The following is a 17,536-nucleotide window of genomic DNA, read 5'->3' as shown; positions in this document are numbered from 1 at the left end:
CAGAAAACAGCTTAATTCAGAAACGATTTAAGTTTAAAATTGAATCGATATTTTTACTTTTTTTATGATAAATTTTATGCACTTGGCTCTAGGCTAGGTGATCCCACACTACGTCTTTACTTTAGACTTATTATATCAACACTCACTACACTTGTTAGGTTCCATGGCACCCTTGCACTCCTGTCACTAAAATCGTAATGGGCAGACATTAATTGAAATATTATATCTGGATAAATGCATTTTGGCTTTTATGACTCCTCCTATTTCGAGAAAAAAGGCGCGATGTGGCACACGCTAGCTTTTATATAACCTACATCTGAACATTATGTTTAGTAAAAACACTCTTTTTAATCATTGTATCTGGAGTAGTATTTACATACACAAACAAGATCTAAAATTGTTCATTGTAAATCATTTGTTTTTGTACTGTTTGAGAGACAGCATAAAATTGCAAGACAGCAAAAAAAGAAATTGATTGAAAAACTTCAACATTAAATATTTTTGACTGCACATCTAATTTAAAGATTTTTTTTATTTTATATGCAAAGTAAGATTTATTTGTTAATGGTACACATTTGTACTTATGCTGAAGCTATCCCTAATTTTGAACGACTGACCGTAAGGAGGGAAGCCAGTCAGCAGCATCCTATTATCCAACATTCATGCTGAGGTATTGACTGTCAGTCTAATGTACCCACAGCTTAAAGTGTAGGGAACGTTTTGTGGTATCACATAGGTTCGAAGCCGGCTCACAAGCTCCAAAACCCAGAGCTCTACCAAAGAGCTAACCCATTTCCCCAGGAATGGTAAATTAGTAAGTTAGGCTACTGTTTTAACGAGTGATACAGTTATAAATGTTGTCCTTCTATAACTGGTATTACTAAAGAATAGAACTTTATTCAGGTACAAAAAATTTATTTTTTCTAAATTTCATTGTAACATATGCATGTAGTTATGACACTTTCATTGACCAGGTGTCTCAATTAAGGCTTTAAAAGTGTGTTAATCCTCCTACACAGGTAAAAGCTATATACTGTAACCTTTGTTCTTAAGCCTTATGAAAGGTAGCCTATTCAAACAGACAATACAAAAACCTGTAGAACTAACTGGCTTGGCTTAAAGTTGCATGCAGACCACTGGTTAAAGCATATAACCTATGTACTTGTAGGATACCTGATATTGTTTTGCCAGGGTATTTAAATCAGATATTTTCGACGTTCTGTCTCTTGGCTTTGCCCTCTTGATTTTCTCAACCCCAGTAGTAAGACAACACACAAGAAAAAGCCTGGTCAGTTTTACAAACAGAACAATGTGTTTCTTAATAAAAAATTGTGTGTTTAAAAGTACACTTGTGTTGGCTTCTTTTCTTTTACTCTCCACGTTCATGTGTGTTTTAAAAGTACATTTGTGTTGGCTTCTTTTCCTTTACTGTCCACGTTCATGTGTGTTTTAAAAGTACACTTGTGTTGGCTTCTTTTCCTTTACTGTCCACGTTCATGTGTGTTTTAAAAGTACATTTGTGTTGGCTTCTTTTCCTTTACTGTCCACGTTCAACTTATTCTTTGTTTAACAATTCTGAAAATATAATTTGGGAAAAACTTTTGACTTTTCTGCTGAATATCAGTATACCTGAACAACATACTATGTTATAACTTTGTCCTTATTAAGGTTTAATTAGTGAGATAGATTAGGTTAGGTTAAGGCTTAATTTGTGAGATAGGTTACTGTTGTAAGCTCAAGTCAAAAGAAGAACCCCCTAGGAGTTCATGTAATTAAAACTAGAACAGCTGAGTGAAACTAAGCTAGGTGGGCAATCAATATTGCAAATGTTTTTAGCCACTTGAATTTATTTGTGGAACCTACTAAAATTAACTTTTTACAGCTTATGGTATACCTTCAATAAATTGAGTTAATTTGTTCAATACAATGTTGTAAGTCCTCAAAAATGATCAAAAAAAAAAATTCAAGATTACTATTACTTAAACTTACATTTTCATAAAGTTATATAATTTACAGTATACCCATATAATTAACCCATATATATTCATAGCTAAAGCCTTGGTGCAAGTCTATCCGAGTGATTAAACAATTAGAAATTTATTCAGTGATCCCTATTCTCTGATACTTCATGTTTACCTATGTAACAAATACTTACCCACCCCCAACTCTTAAAACTGAAAAAAACCATTTCAAAACATATCCCATAAAGCTTCAAATGAGCAAATGGCTTTCTCCGTTTTGCACCCATGATTTTGAAAATGTTCATAAATTACTAAGTTTTAGTATTTTTCATGGGTTCTTCAAGCATATCTGGATTAATTTATCGATATAAAAAATAAACCCATACTTTTTGTCCATCTGCTCCAGAAATTCCTGGAAGTCCTCTTTGACCTATAAGTCCAGGAGATCCAGATGGTCCCTCTGGACCGCCTGGACCAGGCATACCTTTTTCTCCCTTATCTCCTTTTGGCCCTATAAATGTGTACAAGATTAAACACTCATACCATAGTAAAATGTTTCCAACTTCTAACGGGACTTTTATAATGATGTACATCTTTAATAATATAAAAAAAAACACTTGACATTTCCCCTAAACATCTCTCAGTGTTATACTTTTGAGCTTAGAAAGTCTATAAAAGAAAAGCTAGAATTGTTAAAGTTCTTAAAATATAAAACTCTCTTAAAATTGTGAGAAGCAACTAGAAATTTTTAAATACCTATGACGGGCTCTGTTTGATTGATAAAGTCACTTGAAACACTTTTAATACAAGTTCAGAAATCCAAGTTCATGTATATAACGACACAAAAAAACAAAGTATGAAAGAAGTTTCCCAAACTTCAAACATTGAATAAAATTTACATAAATAATCAATTCATTATCTTAATAAACATCTTTATAATATGCAGCAATGTCGTTAAAACAATTTTACAGTGACATCTGGTGTCACTGAGGAATAATAAATCACTTTTTATATTTAGATCAATAAGGATGGAATTACCTGGAATAATGTCGTTAAAACAATTTTACAGTGACATCTGGTGTCACTGAGGAATAATAAATCACTTTTTATATTTAGACCAAAGAGGATGGAATTACCTGGAATATATTTCACAGCTAGACTGTTGTCCTCAAATCCGATTCCGTTTCCAAAGTCCTGCAAGGTGATGTTTACAAAGTTGATTATTCACTGATATTTTAATCATGCATACCAATATGTCTAACCTTAAACTGTCTGAACTATTAGTTATATATTTTACAGCTAAACAATGTAAATGTATTAGTATTTATTTTCAGTTTGTATTTCTTACATTGCTGCCTTCATCACTAATATTAATGTTTTTATTGTATTCATTCGTCAGTTTTTTCCCTACTCTTACAATATAATGTATTAGTATTTATTTTCAGTGTGTATTTCTTACGTTGCCTTTGTCACTAATATTAATGTTTTTATTGTATTCATTATTCAATTTTTTTTCCAAACTCCTACAAGATAATGTATTAGTATTTATTTTCAGTTTGTATTTCTTATGTTGCCTTCGTCACTAATATTAATGTTTTTATTGTATTCATTAGTCAGTTTTTTTCCCAACTCCAACAAGATAATGTATTAGTATTTATTTATAGTTTCTATTTCTTACATTGCTGCCTTTGTCACTAATATTAATGTTTTTATTGTATTCATTAGTCAGTTTTTTTCCCAACTCCAACAAGATAATGTATTAGTATTTATTTATAGTTTCTATTTCTTACATTGCTGCCTTTGTCACTAATATTAATGTTTTTATTGTATGTACCTGATTTTTCACTCAAATTTTGATAACATTTATTCTTATGTACATTTAATTTTTTGAAAGATGTTAATTACTTTATTTTAAATGTAAAAGTGATAATAGCTGTTCTAATAATTTGGAAAATAGCATAAAAATAAAGTTTCAGAAACCTGATACTGATAACTGTTTTGCTAACACAATAGGATATTAAATTTATAAAAAATCTAACAAAAAATGTAGACTGTAAGATTAAACAAATAAAAAAGCGGCAGGATTATAATACAAATTCTGAAATTTTCACTCTCAAGAAATATCTTATGATTAAATAATTATAATTAAACAAATGCTCTTAAGAATTGACCATAATTTCCTTCGATCAAACAATGTGATTATATGGTCAAACAACAAGTTTGATTAGTTCTGGATAGCCCCCCAGTGGCACGGCGGTATGTCTGCGGACTTACAATGCTAGAATCCGGGTTTCGATACCAGTGGTGGGCAGAACACAGATGGCCCATTGTGTAGCTTTGTGCTTAATTACAAATAAACAAAAGTTCTGGATATAACAACATAGCAACTGTAACATTTTACATTAGTTTGAGATTCAGAATTAGATACTTAGATCTATAGCTAATCTATCATGGACAATCATGATCTGCATTAGTAGACACGTTTAGACAGGTCGATGAACTTATCTCTATTTAAAATCGTTTTGAATTTAATCATAATATATTTAAGTTAATGTATGGACATTAACTATCAAATTACCAACTATTCACTACTGGTAGAATCCACTTATTACATCATATATTCAGTAATTCTATCACAATGCTCAGTATAAATAATTCGCCAAAATAATTGGAAGTCACTCATTTTCTATATAAAACCTATAGGAAATTATAGCAGCTGGTAATTAGAGGAATTAATTCCAATATTGATGGTATTTTTGTTTAGATTGCTGTATGTTTGACTCAAATGTTATTTGGAATCTTGTAACTAACATGATCATGGCTCGACAAGCAAGTTAACACACATAATAATAACAACCATCAAACTATAATTCCTGCATTCTAAATTGTGATTGATGTATTAGGATATATTTTCAGTTTGTAGTTTTTATGTTGCATTATTGTTCACTAAAATTAATGTTTTGATTGTATTCAGTTTACTTGACAGTTTATGTGTGTTAATTTTTTATACTGCTCCCTCCCAAATATTAAGATTTTACATTATCTGTACTTATATATCAATATATTTTGTTTTTAGATTCTGATTATGAGGACAGAACAAAACATTAGATGAGTCATATACATTCATGATGTTAGAAAAACACGTAGGTTCAAGAAGTCTTGAGGGAAATCAATAAAAACCCTATAACCCCCAGTGCTTTTCGAAAGGTGGACCTTTCTTCTTCAGGGACAAACAGTTTGCCTCTGAAGAAGAAAGGTCCACCCTTCGTAAGCACTCGGGTTATAGGGTTTTCATCATGAGTCATATACATAAATTATTTTTCATACTTTCAACCATCTTCATCTTCATTATTCAGCATGTATTATAAATATGAGTGAGTGACAGTTTTAAAATTAAGTTTCTTGGTAATTATTTCATTATAATCTGGTTAAAATGTCTGTCTTTTATGTATACATCTCTGTTACACAAATTTTGGAAGACAAAATTACAGGCACTCACATCTTCCCCAAATGTTCCAACATATCTTGCTGGTCCTGGTGGACCAGGTGGTCCAATCTCTCCTTTATCTCCTTTTGGACCAAACCCAGGGTCTCCTTTATGTCCAGGAGGCCCAGGTAAACCAGGTCTTCCCTGAAATAGAATTTTTTGTTTTATAAAACTTTTCTAAAAATTGCTGGTACAAACATTTAATACAGTCTAAAAAAATACACTTGACTGCAGTTCCATACAGTATTTGGCCTGAAAAGACAGATCTTTCATTTTCTCTTTAGCTCTGAACTATTTGTTCTTTTGATGATTATTTAATCTGTGGTTGTTTTTTTTTCCTCAGTTTTATATATTCCATATAATTAAGTGATGGCATTATCCACTTGTAGTAGGCAGTAATATTCAAATACTGGAAATCAAGCCTAAAGAAATACAAGTAGCAGCTCATTTTGATGAAGACCATAGTTGGAACTGCTTAGAGACAACTACAACACTGCTGAGTAGGTAAACTACACCAGATAATTAGTGCTATCTACAAACATGTCAATCAGAAATCACCATTACATGGCCTATAGTCTCAATATAGACTTCGGAATGACACTGCACAACTCATTTTGAATTTTGTCACAACCACAAGAAGCGATAGTAATAGCAATAGGCACCTGTAGTCTTCACAGATCAACCAAAGATTCATGTCTCTACCAATGATTGATGAATTTGTCTCTGGAGAGCCAGAAACACACACTGAGTAACACACTCCACACAACAATGCTGAATATGACCATTTCTGTTGGAGGTAGCAGCATAAATAAATTTACAAATCATACTATGCTTCTGAAAGACAGATTTTCCACTGGACTAGAAACTGATGGTGCCATATTTGTATGACCTTTCAAATATAAGTATAATTTTGATAGAATTTTCCCTAAGGTAGGATTATACTGCCAGAAGTTTGACAGACTATCTTGAACAAGAAATAATATAAACTACAGTTTGGCTAGCAAAAGGTCCAGATATAAATTCCATGGAACACCTCTGACACCATCTTGGACACCATAATGCTGATTGGACAATATTCCCTATATAGCATTGTTCACTGACTAATCAGCAGAGGCATATTCTTCGTTCAGTACCCCATGAACTCCTAGTCTGTGTTGAGTATTTCCTTTGCACAAATAATGCTCTCTCTCTCTCTTACAAGTTGATTCTGTCAGAACCTAGGAAGTAGAATATTCATGTAGAACACAATGTAAATATCTTGCTAGTTCTAAAAATTACTCTAATTTATTTCCATATAAGATTTTAAAGTAACTTATATTCATAGTAAACCATACTATTATAAGGTTTAGTAAAGCCATACAAGTCTATTGTCCAAGGTAATACAAAGATTGATGACATTATATATCAAAATTATTTTGGAGTCTCATAGCGTCATTAAAGCCCATGTCATCATGTCCAGTCATGCTCTGATGACCATGCATCTTGAAAATAGACCTGCTGTGTAGTTTCCATTGTAAAAGATTAAATCATAAGGCTCTCGTGTCAAAATAACACCACTTCTCCCTGCAGGCCTCCCACAATCCAGCTACTGTATGTGGATTATAATTCCCATCACCCATTTCCCCAGTCTGATAACTTGTGTATGCGATTTGATTCACTTTTCTCAAATTAGACTCTTTTTTGATAGTAATGCTACTGTTTGGCAAGGGCATGTGGAAAGTTTTTGCCACTGATTTTGTGCTCATAGATACCCATCTGTTACAAGACACTGCACTTTTTTTATCACCTTTGGTATATGACTTGTTGCAGGTCTCTTTCTGGATGGTCCTGGTGCCTCAAGTTGATCCCTATTCCTTTGATTGCCAAGGCTAGTTATTAAATACAATAGATATTCTCATCTGGGAAGTCTTAAATCCTCAATCACAACACATTATCGTTACCTGAATATATGAAATTCTGCATCACAAAATGCTGGTACATACTCTTCCCAAAATAGATCGAGTTTCGTTGTCATCACTATCTACAAAATGCTAAACAGTATCAAAATGTAATTTGTAATTCTGATACATTCCACCGAGACTTTATATTGGCTGTCATTGTCACATAGCTTTTCTGACTTACATACTAAAAATAATTAAAATATACTGTAATCAACCCACCATGCAATCTATTCACCAATGAATATTCATTGTCACATAGCTTTTCTGACTTACATACTAAAAATAATTAAAATATACTGTAATCAACCCACCATGCAATCTATTCACCAATGAAGCGAAGCCACACTAGCTAATATACAGCTCAATAAAGTGAGAACATTAAGCAATATTCACCAATTAAATGAGGCTATGCTAGTTTATCTATTAATGGAAAAACAATATAAAATTTGATAAAATTGTCAGTAACTACTCTTTGAAAATGAAAAAAAAACAAGTATACTCATAATCTAATATCAACTTACAGGAAATCCAGGAAATCCTATTTCTCCTTTTGGTCCTTGTTTTCCTGGTGGACCTCGAGGGCCACGTTTTCCTCTTTTCCCACGCCGACCACGTTTCCCTCTATCACCCTTTTCCCCCTAATTGATAAGAAAATATTTCATTTTGTTAATTATTTTATTTTCAGTTATTGTGAGCCCAAAAAAAGGGACTAAATTTTAACCATCAAGATTAGCACTTAAGGTCTACCCTATTATAGTTATTATTCTTGTCATTTTGTAAACGATAGGAATTCAGAGTTGGACAGTAAGAACAATCAGTGAAACAACATTAGTTTAAACTCTTCGTTCTAGTTATCAACTTCAACTTGTCACTATCACCTAACTCCTTTTTTATTTGTTAACTTACAGTAGGTGCATGACTCCAGCCTAAAATTATAAAATCCTTTAATTTTGCCTCTTAATTTTACACTTTAGTAGGTTTTCGCACTTAAGACACATGGTTAATTCGTTATCAAGGCTATCAATACACTGTTTATCAATACTTCAGGGTTTAATAGATTCATAAAGAAACCTAAAGCGAAGTCCTACAGCCAGTTGACGATATACACCTGATAAATTTGTTTATTTGTTATTAAGCACGAAGCCACACAACAGGTTATCTGTACTGTGACCTGCACAGGCTTCAAACACAGTTTTTAGTGTTACAAGCCTTCAGATTTACTGCTGAGCCACTGGGGGACCTTCCATCTGATCTTATGTTCATGTTCTTACAGATTATGTGATTGAAGATGTTCATTAAAATTTACCAGAAAGTTGTGTACTTTTACATCATCATTGATTCATGCAGTGCTGATTTTAATCTTTGTGCCTCTGAGATATTTACTATACATCCTATGTTACATTGTTAGCAAGTGTATTTTTCTTACATGTATATGATATTATTTATATAAAAATTAAAGATATCTAGCTATTATATTCTTTGAATTCCAAAATATAGAAGTCCTAGTTTTTCTGAACTTTAGATTACGACTATTTCCCACTCACAATCACTTTGACTACACCATCCACTGTTACAACTTTGGCTATTCCAGGAGGTCCAGGAGGCCCTTCAAGACCGGGTTCTCCACTGAGACCCACTGGTCCAGGCTCTCCAGGATATCCTCTTGGACCTGGTTCACCCTGAAAAAGATGAAATATCTTGAGATCAGAATGGTTTGAACATAATTACAATGAAAGTTCTTTCCATGTTTTTCAACTCATACCATAAATATAAATAATTAGGACAACAATGTTGTACACCCACACATAACAAAAATGAAAAAAAATAGCTAGCACCCTTTTCAATAAAATTAATTTATGAAAGTAAGTGATGAAATAGCAAGAAAAAGACATGGCCAGAAAAAAATATCATTAATGTTCACACAAATATAGATATACATATAATAAAGAGAGATTAATCCGTTAACTGGAGCTGGGATGTATATTTCCCAGTGCTCCCACCCCTTCACATTGTGGCTGAGTGGAAAACATTGAGAGAAACATTAGGTGGGATGCCAATAAATAATTATCAAGTCATTTTACTCTCATACGTCATGTGTGGCAATTTTAAATGATAATCGGAAACATTTCTCCCAGTCACAGTCAGTGGGTGGGAGCACTGGGAAATATATGTTCCAACCACAATGAAAGGGTTAAAGCAATGTCTAAATAAACAGTTCATAACTTGATGAGTTATGAAACCCTTTATGAGCTAAACATTTCTAGTATTATAAGCAAAACAGTGAGTTTCAGTTTTTCAAAATAAAATTCAACTTTAATTGAGGAAATAGAAGTAATTTTCAAATCTTATGAAGCATAATTATATTTACACATGAAACTTAGCATACTTAAGTTCGAGAGTCAGCTCGTAACACTATCATACAATGAATGTTTCATGAAAAGAGTTTAAATCAGACTGATTAGTTATTTTCTTCAGTAATAGTTAAATGTTCTTGAATGTGCAGCAAACAAAGAAAAGCTGAATTAAGTCTGAAACATGCAAAACCTTGACATGGAACACAAATTAATACTACCTACCCCTGGAATAACTTGTATGAGCCAATCATAAGTTCCAGAAATTGAACAAAATAATTGACTGAGCAGTGACAAACATTAAGATGCAGATTCTGACTTTGTGTAATATGTTTGTTTGTTTTTTAAATTTCGCTCAAAGCTACACGAGGGCTATCTGCGCTAGCTGTCCCTAATTTACCAGTGTAAGACTAGAGGGAAGGCAGCTAGTCATCACCACCCACCACCAACTCTTGGGCTACTCTTTTACCAACAAATAGTGGGATTGACCATCACATTATAACACCCCACAGCTGAAAGGGCGAGCATGTTTGGTGTGACAGGGATTCAAACCACGTAACCACCTGGCCATGCTGGGCCTTGCGTAATATGCAAAGCAATTGTTTGATGACTATGACTGATGACAACAAATCCAAAGTTATTTGCTTGAATACATATAATACTACATAATGAAGTTCTGCATAATATCAGCAATTAAAAGTGCCAAAATTTCTAAATTCCTTAAGATTTTACAACATTTATTGTTTTAATAACTTGATTAAACTTGATGGGTGAAGATGCAGTTGTAAAAAAAAAAGGTATGAACAACTAGGTAAATAAATAGGGAGTTTATTTTAGGTGGTATAATTGTCAGGACGAGAGATATATGCTTGGGACTTGCATCTTCTTGCATATTATATACAAGACTTTTTAACTTATGAGTTATTATTTAGTTTATTTAATGAGTTAGTGATTTAATATTTAATGATAATTTAGTTTTCATAACAAGGGGTAAAATTAATTATTTTAAAAGCGATAGTTGTGACAAGTTTCTTTACGCAACTCTGTACGAGTTGTACATTGTGTATGCAGTTTGATTGTTGTACTAGGCTTTTGTAATATCGCTGACATAATCTTACTCATAGCTTCCAAGTTTTTCTCATTATAACGTTGTTGGTACTAGAGGGCTAGATAGTTCTAGATTTTTCTGTCACTTGTTATAAATACAAGCGGTTACAGGAAGTTAGAAAGAGTTAAGTTAGTGAAAGTGAAGTTAGACTGCATGATTGTTAGTTTAGTCATAAGGGGCAATATCTAAAGTGAGTTTCACAGTGGTATTTGTAACAACAGAGATAAAGAATAATAATCTGTCTTGTCAAAAGGTGTTTTAAAGTAACTGAACTCACCTGTGTGGAGTTTGATGGAAAGGAGACAATCAATTAAAGCTCTGGATACAGGGTAACGTAAGTGAATTTATCGCAGATTGTGAAGTAAGAAACAAAAGTAGAAAAAATAATTTGTCTTGTCGGTTGAATTCTAAAGTAATCGAATTAGCCCAAGTGGACTTTTGACAAGAAAAGAGAATTATTTAGAATTTTAGATATAACTGTGATATTCCATAGTGCAAAGAATTTTTGTACATACGTTTGACTTGTTTTGAATATATTATTTTAAAACAAGTGGAGAGTGTGCTGTCCATTTATTGTTGAAATTTATCACCAACTAGTTACAGACACCTACTGTAAAAAATCCACAGCCCTATAAAAACCTGACACATATTAATAGCCGAGTTCAGTTGCCATCAATCTTAAATACCAAGAATTTTGAGTTATAAAGCACAAGGTAGGCACGTTTCTAAACATTCTAATATGTTACACTGATACCTGGTGGGTAAACAATTTCTAATCTGAATAAACTGTAAATCAATCATTTGTGAACATGCTTGCCTCAGAGATGATTGTGTTGACAGACTTGAGATGCCACCTTGTGTGTGTTAGTAGCTTGAGGATAATGAATTGTGTTATAAGCTCAATAAAAAGCTTCGATTCAGTGGAGGAGATTAGCTAAACAATCAAGATGAGGGCTTTCTGTTTGGGAATTGAGTCCTAGCTGGTAGCTCAGTTGGTGGAGCATGTCTCAGGATTAATTACCATCAGAATGAGGGATTTCTGTTTGGGAATTGAGTCCTAGCTGGTGGCTCAGTTGGTGGAGCATGTCTCAGGATTAATTACAATCAGAATGAGGAATTTCTGTTTGGGAATTGAGTCCTAGCTGTTGGCTCAGTTGATGAAGCATGTCTCAGGGTTATTAACAATTAGGATGAGGGATTCCTGTTGGGGAATTGAGTTCTAGCTTTTAGCTCAGTTGGTGGAGCATGTCTCAGGATTAATTACCATCAGAATGAGGGATTTCTGTTTGGGAATTGAGTCCTAGCTGGTGGCTCAGTTGATGAAGCATGTATCAGGGTTTTTAACAATTGGGATGATGGATTCCTGTTTGGGAATTGAGTCCTAGCTGTTAGCTCAGTTGGTGGAGCATGTCTCAAAACACTTGAGTGTCAGAGCAGATGTCTAAACAATGTGATAGGTCTCTAGACTGGCAAAACTAAAGCCAAAGTATGTCAACTGTCTATGGATACCTTTAGTCCAAATAATCCAGGAAGTCCAGCTTTCCCAGGAGATCCAGGCTCACCAATTTCTCCTCGCTCTCCTTTATCACCCTAATAACAAAAGATCCAAATATTTAACTTTGGTCACCTGAGAATTTCAACTCATTTTTTTCATATTTTATTAAAACATATAGCTTACCACCAGGTTACCTATTTACAATCTCTAAAACTTCTTTATTTTGTCTTGCGAGATTCTTGTGATTAGTTATATACAATTTCTCAACAAAACATAAGTATTAAACTCCTAAGATGTCACACCCCCTTACCTGAACTATAAAGTTCATGTAACCACAGAAAACTATGTTATTCCATAATTAGTGATGGATATTAACTCTTGTAACTAAAGTCTTGGAAAAAATTTTATATGTACAGTTTTGAGATGAATGTTTGTTTGTTTGAAGTTAAGCACAAAGCTACACAATGGGCTATCTGTGCTCTGCCCACCATGGGTATCGAAACCCAGTTTCTAGCGTTGTAAATCCGCAGACATACCGCTGTGCCACTGGGGGGCTTGAGATGAATGAAAAATAATGAACACAGAAACAAACATGGATCTCGAGAGTCTCTTCTCAGAAATGTCCTCTACAAGAAAAAGGCTGAATATTTTTACACAGAAACAAGTCACATATTCTTATACTTATTATTTATCTATAAACAACAAAAAATAAAGTAGAAGGTTATTAAGACATACAAACCTTTGGCCCCATTGGGCCAACAATGGATTCCAACTCTTCTACAGATAAACTAGGTCCAGGTGGTCCAGGAAGACCAATTCCTGGTGGACCTATATCTCCCTATAAAAAATGAGCATATATATATATAAAACAGGAATTTAAACTGGATTTTGATAGTTAATTATTACTACTACACTACTATATAGGAATTTTGTCTGACAAATCACTTTTTATATATTAAAAAAATAATATATCTGTAAGAGTTAAAGATTCTTTAAATGAATGAACCAGATGTATGACCAGGAGATTACTAAAACATTTATTTCATTGTAATTTACATGAAAGATCTTCACCCTTAAATGTATAAATAGTACTTATATGTGTAATTCTTTTTTTTTCATATACAACACATTCTCATGTGTTTAGGAGTTTGAACTGTAGTGTCTCCACTCAAACTTCTGTTATAAGGTTTTTAGTTGACTACGAGTTAAATAATCTTTAGACATGTGCTCTTCTATCTAAAGTGACTGTAATACCTCTTGAGCAACGTTTAGATGTACTTGTCTCTGTGGTTCCTCATGCAAAACTTTAAATGTACATATTTCTATTTAAATCAACAGTAACACCTTGTCATTCAAAATTTAGACATACACGTTTCAATCTAAAGTGACTGTAATACCTCTTGAGCAACGTTTAGATGTACTTGTCTCTGTTGAAAGTGCAAATTTTAGATGTACACACTTATATCTAAAGGACACACTGTGGCTCCTCATGCAAAACTTTAAATGTACATATTTCTATTTAAATCAACAGTAACACCTTCTCATTCAAACTTTAGACATACACGTTTCAATATAAAGTGAGTGTAACACCTTTTCGTGCATACTATAAATGAACATGTTTGTACCTAAAGTGACTATATTACCCACTCATGCAGATTTTAAATGTACATATTTCTATTTAAATCAACAGTAACACCTTCTCATTCAAACTTTAGACATACACGTTTCAATATAAAGTGAGTGTAACACCTTTTCGTGCATACTATAAATGAACATGTTTGTATCTAAAGTGACTATATTACCCACTCATGCAGATTTTAAATGTACATCATATGTCAAAAATAAAATGGTGATCAGTGGCACGTTCTGTAATTATACAGCCAATGTGATAGAACAGGTCGGTGTTCTATCCTCGAGGCTTGTAAAAAAAAACAATGATAATTAATGGAGCAATTCAAGTTGTCTTCCATGATGTCTTAAATTAATAATACTTTCCTTATTGTTAATTTTCCTCATCTCTTTAAACCCATCAGTGACTTAATTATTATACAGTTGACTTCACCCGTTCAAGAAATTACTCCATTTTTTTTTTAAGGTTTAGCACAAACTAGTCATACAGAACACACAACAGATTCTCAGATTTCCTGTGATTATGAGTCAGAAAATGAAATTATAATGGTGTTTTATATGTAAATGTGTCTTTAAACATGTTTAATTATTGTGCAGTGAATAATGGGGACACAGGTTTCTATTTAACTTAGGCCTTGGCATAACCAGAGATTTAATTGTTTGAAACACTTCATAAAATCTTTTAGTGACATGTGATACTTCTGTAAGAGAAGAGATGTATCGATGTATCATATAATAGATCTTTACATAGTATATCTTCACTACATAGAATACTTACTGGCAAATTATTAAATCTTTTGTTCGAGATTATTTAGATGTTTGAGCATCTGGTCTCTCTCTTATGTAGTTATCGTACTGATATGCAGTATTGACTCTTTATTTGTGCAAGGCCTCTGGACAGTTAAGAGACATTTCTTTGTCTATTTAAGGAATCATACTGATGAACAGAAGATGACTCCCATAATCACAAATGAAACATCTGTTGACGTTTAAGAAATATTTTTGAAAAGTTAAATTTTATGTGTCTCCAAACACAGTGCAATGTTATATTCTGTAATATGTACAAAAATGGTTATTTAAAAAAACGTAGATAAAATATAGCAAACGGCTTTGAATAGCCTTTCACATTTTTCTGATTTCTATAATATACAAATTCCACCTTTTCTCGGGAATCCCTTGAAAGCTAACTTACTGGCGATTTGGGAGCTCACGTCAACAGGAAAAACACATCACTGATTATGTGTGTGTGTGTGCAAGTCTTTATAATTAATATGTGCTGTTTTAATCATCTCTTTGATGACGAACTGTCTGGGTGTTATGAGAATATAAAATTTATTTTATCAAGAGAACAATAATGACAAATTGGTAAAAGATCATTTAACACCTAGTGTTACAAATATTTATTGGTAACATTATTAACAAGTTTAATTTAGCTCATTGATAGAGATTAGATTTATCAATATATTGTGATTATGTAAATTTAAGGCCAAGTGCTTCTTTACTATAATATATAGAACCAAACACAAAGTCAATGGTGCTTCGTATCATTTAGTTCTCAGTGTTACACTTAGTGACGGTTCTGTAAGGTAAATATATTTTAAAAGAAGAAGTGAAAATAATTTCTCTTTGCCGAGTTATGGCTTATTCTCACCCTGAGCTGTTGGACTTTGTAATATACAGACAAGAAAATCTATTATAATTTTTAAGTTATCTGTCACTTCAAGTAGTCTGTAACCACTCTTTCTGAATCCTTCTGTTCTTATATTGCATAGGCTAACTATTAATGGATACACCAGTGAATATCTTATACAGTTAACAAACTGTCTGATTACATAAATCAATGATTTTAAAATATAAAACACGTTTCCTGCTGTAGAATGAAATACATGGTATGCTCATCATTTCTTTTTTTTTATAATACATTTTTAATACGATTTATTTCAGCCATTTTGTTAACTGATGTAATTTCTATAATTTGTTTATCCTATGTGGTTTCTTACAAACAAAAATATTAATAATGAGTATATATATATGTTATTGATGGTTATTACAAACTTTGGATGAAACAAACTGATGAAACCCCTTGTCCTATGCTCTTTTACTTGTATTTGTGGTTGAGTTTTTATTGGTAGAGTATTTAGCAACTTCTTGACAAGAGGTTTGAAAAGTGGCAATCCTTTAGAAGTGTTGTTTTTGTGTTTATGTCATATTTCAACTAATAAGAGATACACAATTGTGTATATCTGCATGTGTGTGTGTGTGTATGTTAGTTTTTAAAATTTTACTATAAATCTAGTTTTGAAAACCTAAGTTGTAACTTTAAGAGGTTTCCTTTGTAACCATATAAATTTAAAGAGGTTTCCTTTGTAACCATATAAATTTAAAGAGGTTTCCTTTGTAACCATATAAATTTAAAGAGGTTTCCTTTGTAACCATATAAATTTAAAGAGGTTTCCTTTGTAACCATATAAATTTAAAGATGTTTCCTTTGTAACCATATAAATTTAAAGAGGTTTCCTTTGTAACCATATAAATTTAAAGAGGTTTCCTTTGTAACCATATAAATTTTTATTTGACCTTTTCTCCTTTCAGCCCTCTATTTCCTGGTGGACCTTCAAGTCCTGGTGTTCCATCAGATCCAGGAACTCCTTGTTCTCCTTTTCCTCCAGGTTCTCCATAATAACCCTAAGATAAGAAAACCTGAATTGTTCAGCAGATCGAATAAAAACTTTAATTTCTTCATTATATATAGTTGTGTGGTATATTAACGATTTTAAAATATAAAACATGTTTTCTGTTGTAGAATAAAATATATTGTATGCTATGCCATTCCCTTTTAATTATACAACACATTTTGAATACAGTTTCTTAAAGTAATTTCCTATTAATTGATGTAATTCCTTTAATTTTCTTTTATCATTTGTGACTTCTTATAAATAAAAATATTAACACACACACAACTGACTATTTTTATAGCTCTTAGCTTAGATTTGAGAAACTGGCTAGACAAGTGAATATTTCAGACATATATTGAAAAACAATAAAAACAACTAAAGGAGCTCACAAATAACAATCAGATCTTTATTTACACGCAGAGAAACCTAGAACATATATTTCACTAGAACAAATGTGATGCTTCAAGATTAAACTCTAGTGGTAATTTAATCAGCTTGGTGTTAATATATTAAAAATTATAGCGTTGTTAAAAACACTTTATCAAAGTGTTATGTGATAACTAGTGTGAGTAGATTTAATTAGAGGAATTCTCTCCCAAATATTAAAAATCAGCATCCAAAAACAAAGAGACAAAAGTCAAAGCCATTCCCCATTAAAATTTAGATCATAGTTAATCCTTTAACCCTGTAGTTAAAAATAAACAAAATGAGGATTTTATCTCTGTCTCAATTTGCATCTTTGGCAATGTCCCAAATTCATGACACAGTGACACACATTCTCTGACTCCTTAACATGCATGTTGTGGCAATGGTTGAAACTCACCTAGTGTGGTGAGGTACCTTCTGTCTCATTAACATGCATGTTGTGGCAATGGTTGAAACTCACCTAG

General features: G+C 32.5%; 1 protein-coding gene and 1 long non-coding RNA gene across 2 annotated transcripts in view; one reads left to right on the top strand and one right to left on the bottom strand.

Moving 5' to 3' along the window:
* The window catches only part of LOC106468501 (collagen alpha-5(IV) chain-like), a 53,842-nt gene that overhangs the window by 20,869 nt on the left and 15,437 nt on the right, over window positions 1-17,536 (bottom strand). The window contains exons 10-17 of the mRNA XM_022396836.1: window positions 16,549-16,656; window positions 13,082-13,180; window positions 12,357-12,437; window positions 8,933-9,067; window positions 7,910-8,026; window positions 5,461-5,592; window positions 3,098-3,155; window positions 2,348-2,472 (exon numbers count right to left, since the gene is read on the bottom strand). Of these exons, the coding sequence (XP_022252544.1) occupies window positions 2,348-2,472; window positions 3,098-3,155; window positions 5,461-5,592; window positions 7,910-8,026; window positions 8,933-9,067; window positions 12,357-12,437; window positions 13,082-13,180; window positions 16,549-16,656 (855 nt within the window). The remainder of the gene's footprint in view (window positions 1-2,347; window positions 2,473-3,097; window positions 3,156-5,460; window positions 5,593-7,909; window positions 8,027-8,932; window positions 9,068-12,356; window positions 12,438-13,081; window positions 13,181-16,548; window positions 16,657-17,536) is intronic.
* Window positions 3,088-16,713, top strand: LOC111088035. The gene is made up of 3 exons (XR_002612658.1): window positions 3,088-3,162; window positions 8,980-9,100; window positions 16,564-16,713. It is a non-coding gene; the product is annotated as an uncharacterized LOC111088035 (long non-coding RNA).

Source organism: Limulus polyphemus, unplaced genomic scaffold, assembly GCF_000517525.1.
Source record: "Limulus polyphemus unplaced genomic scaffold, Limulus_polyphemus-2.1.2 Scaffold3029, whole genome shotgun sequence".
Classification (NCBI taxonomy): Eukaryota; Metazoa; Arthropoda; class Merostomata; order Xiphosura; family Limulidae; genus Limulus; species Limulus polyphemus.
Note: the sequence above shows the minus strand (reverse complement) of the source record. Positions and strands in the feature narration are given on the sequence as shown.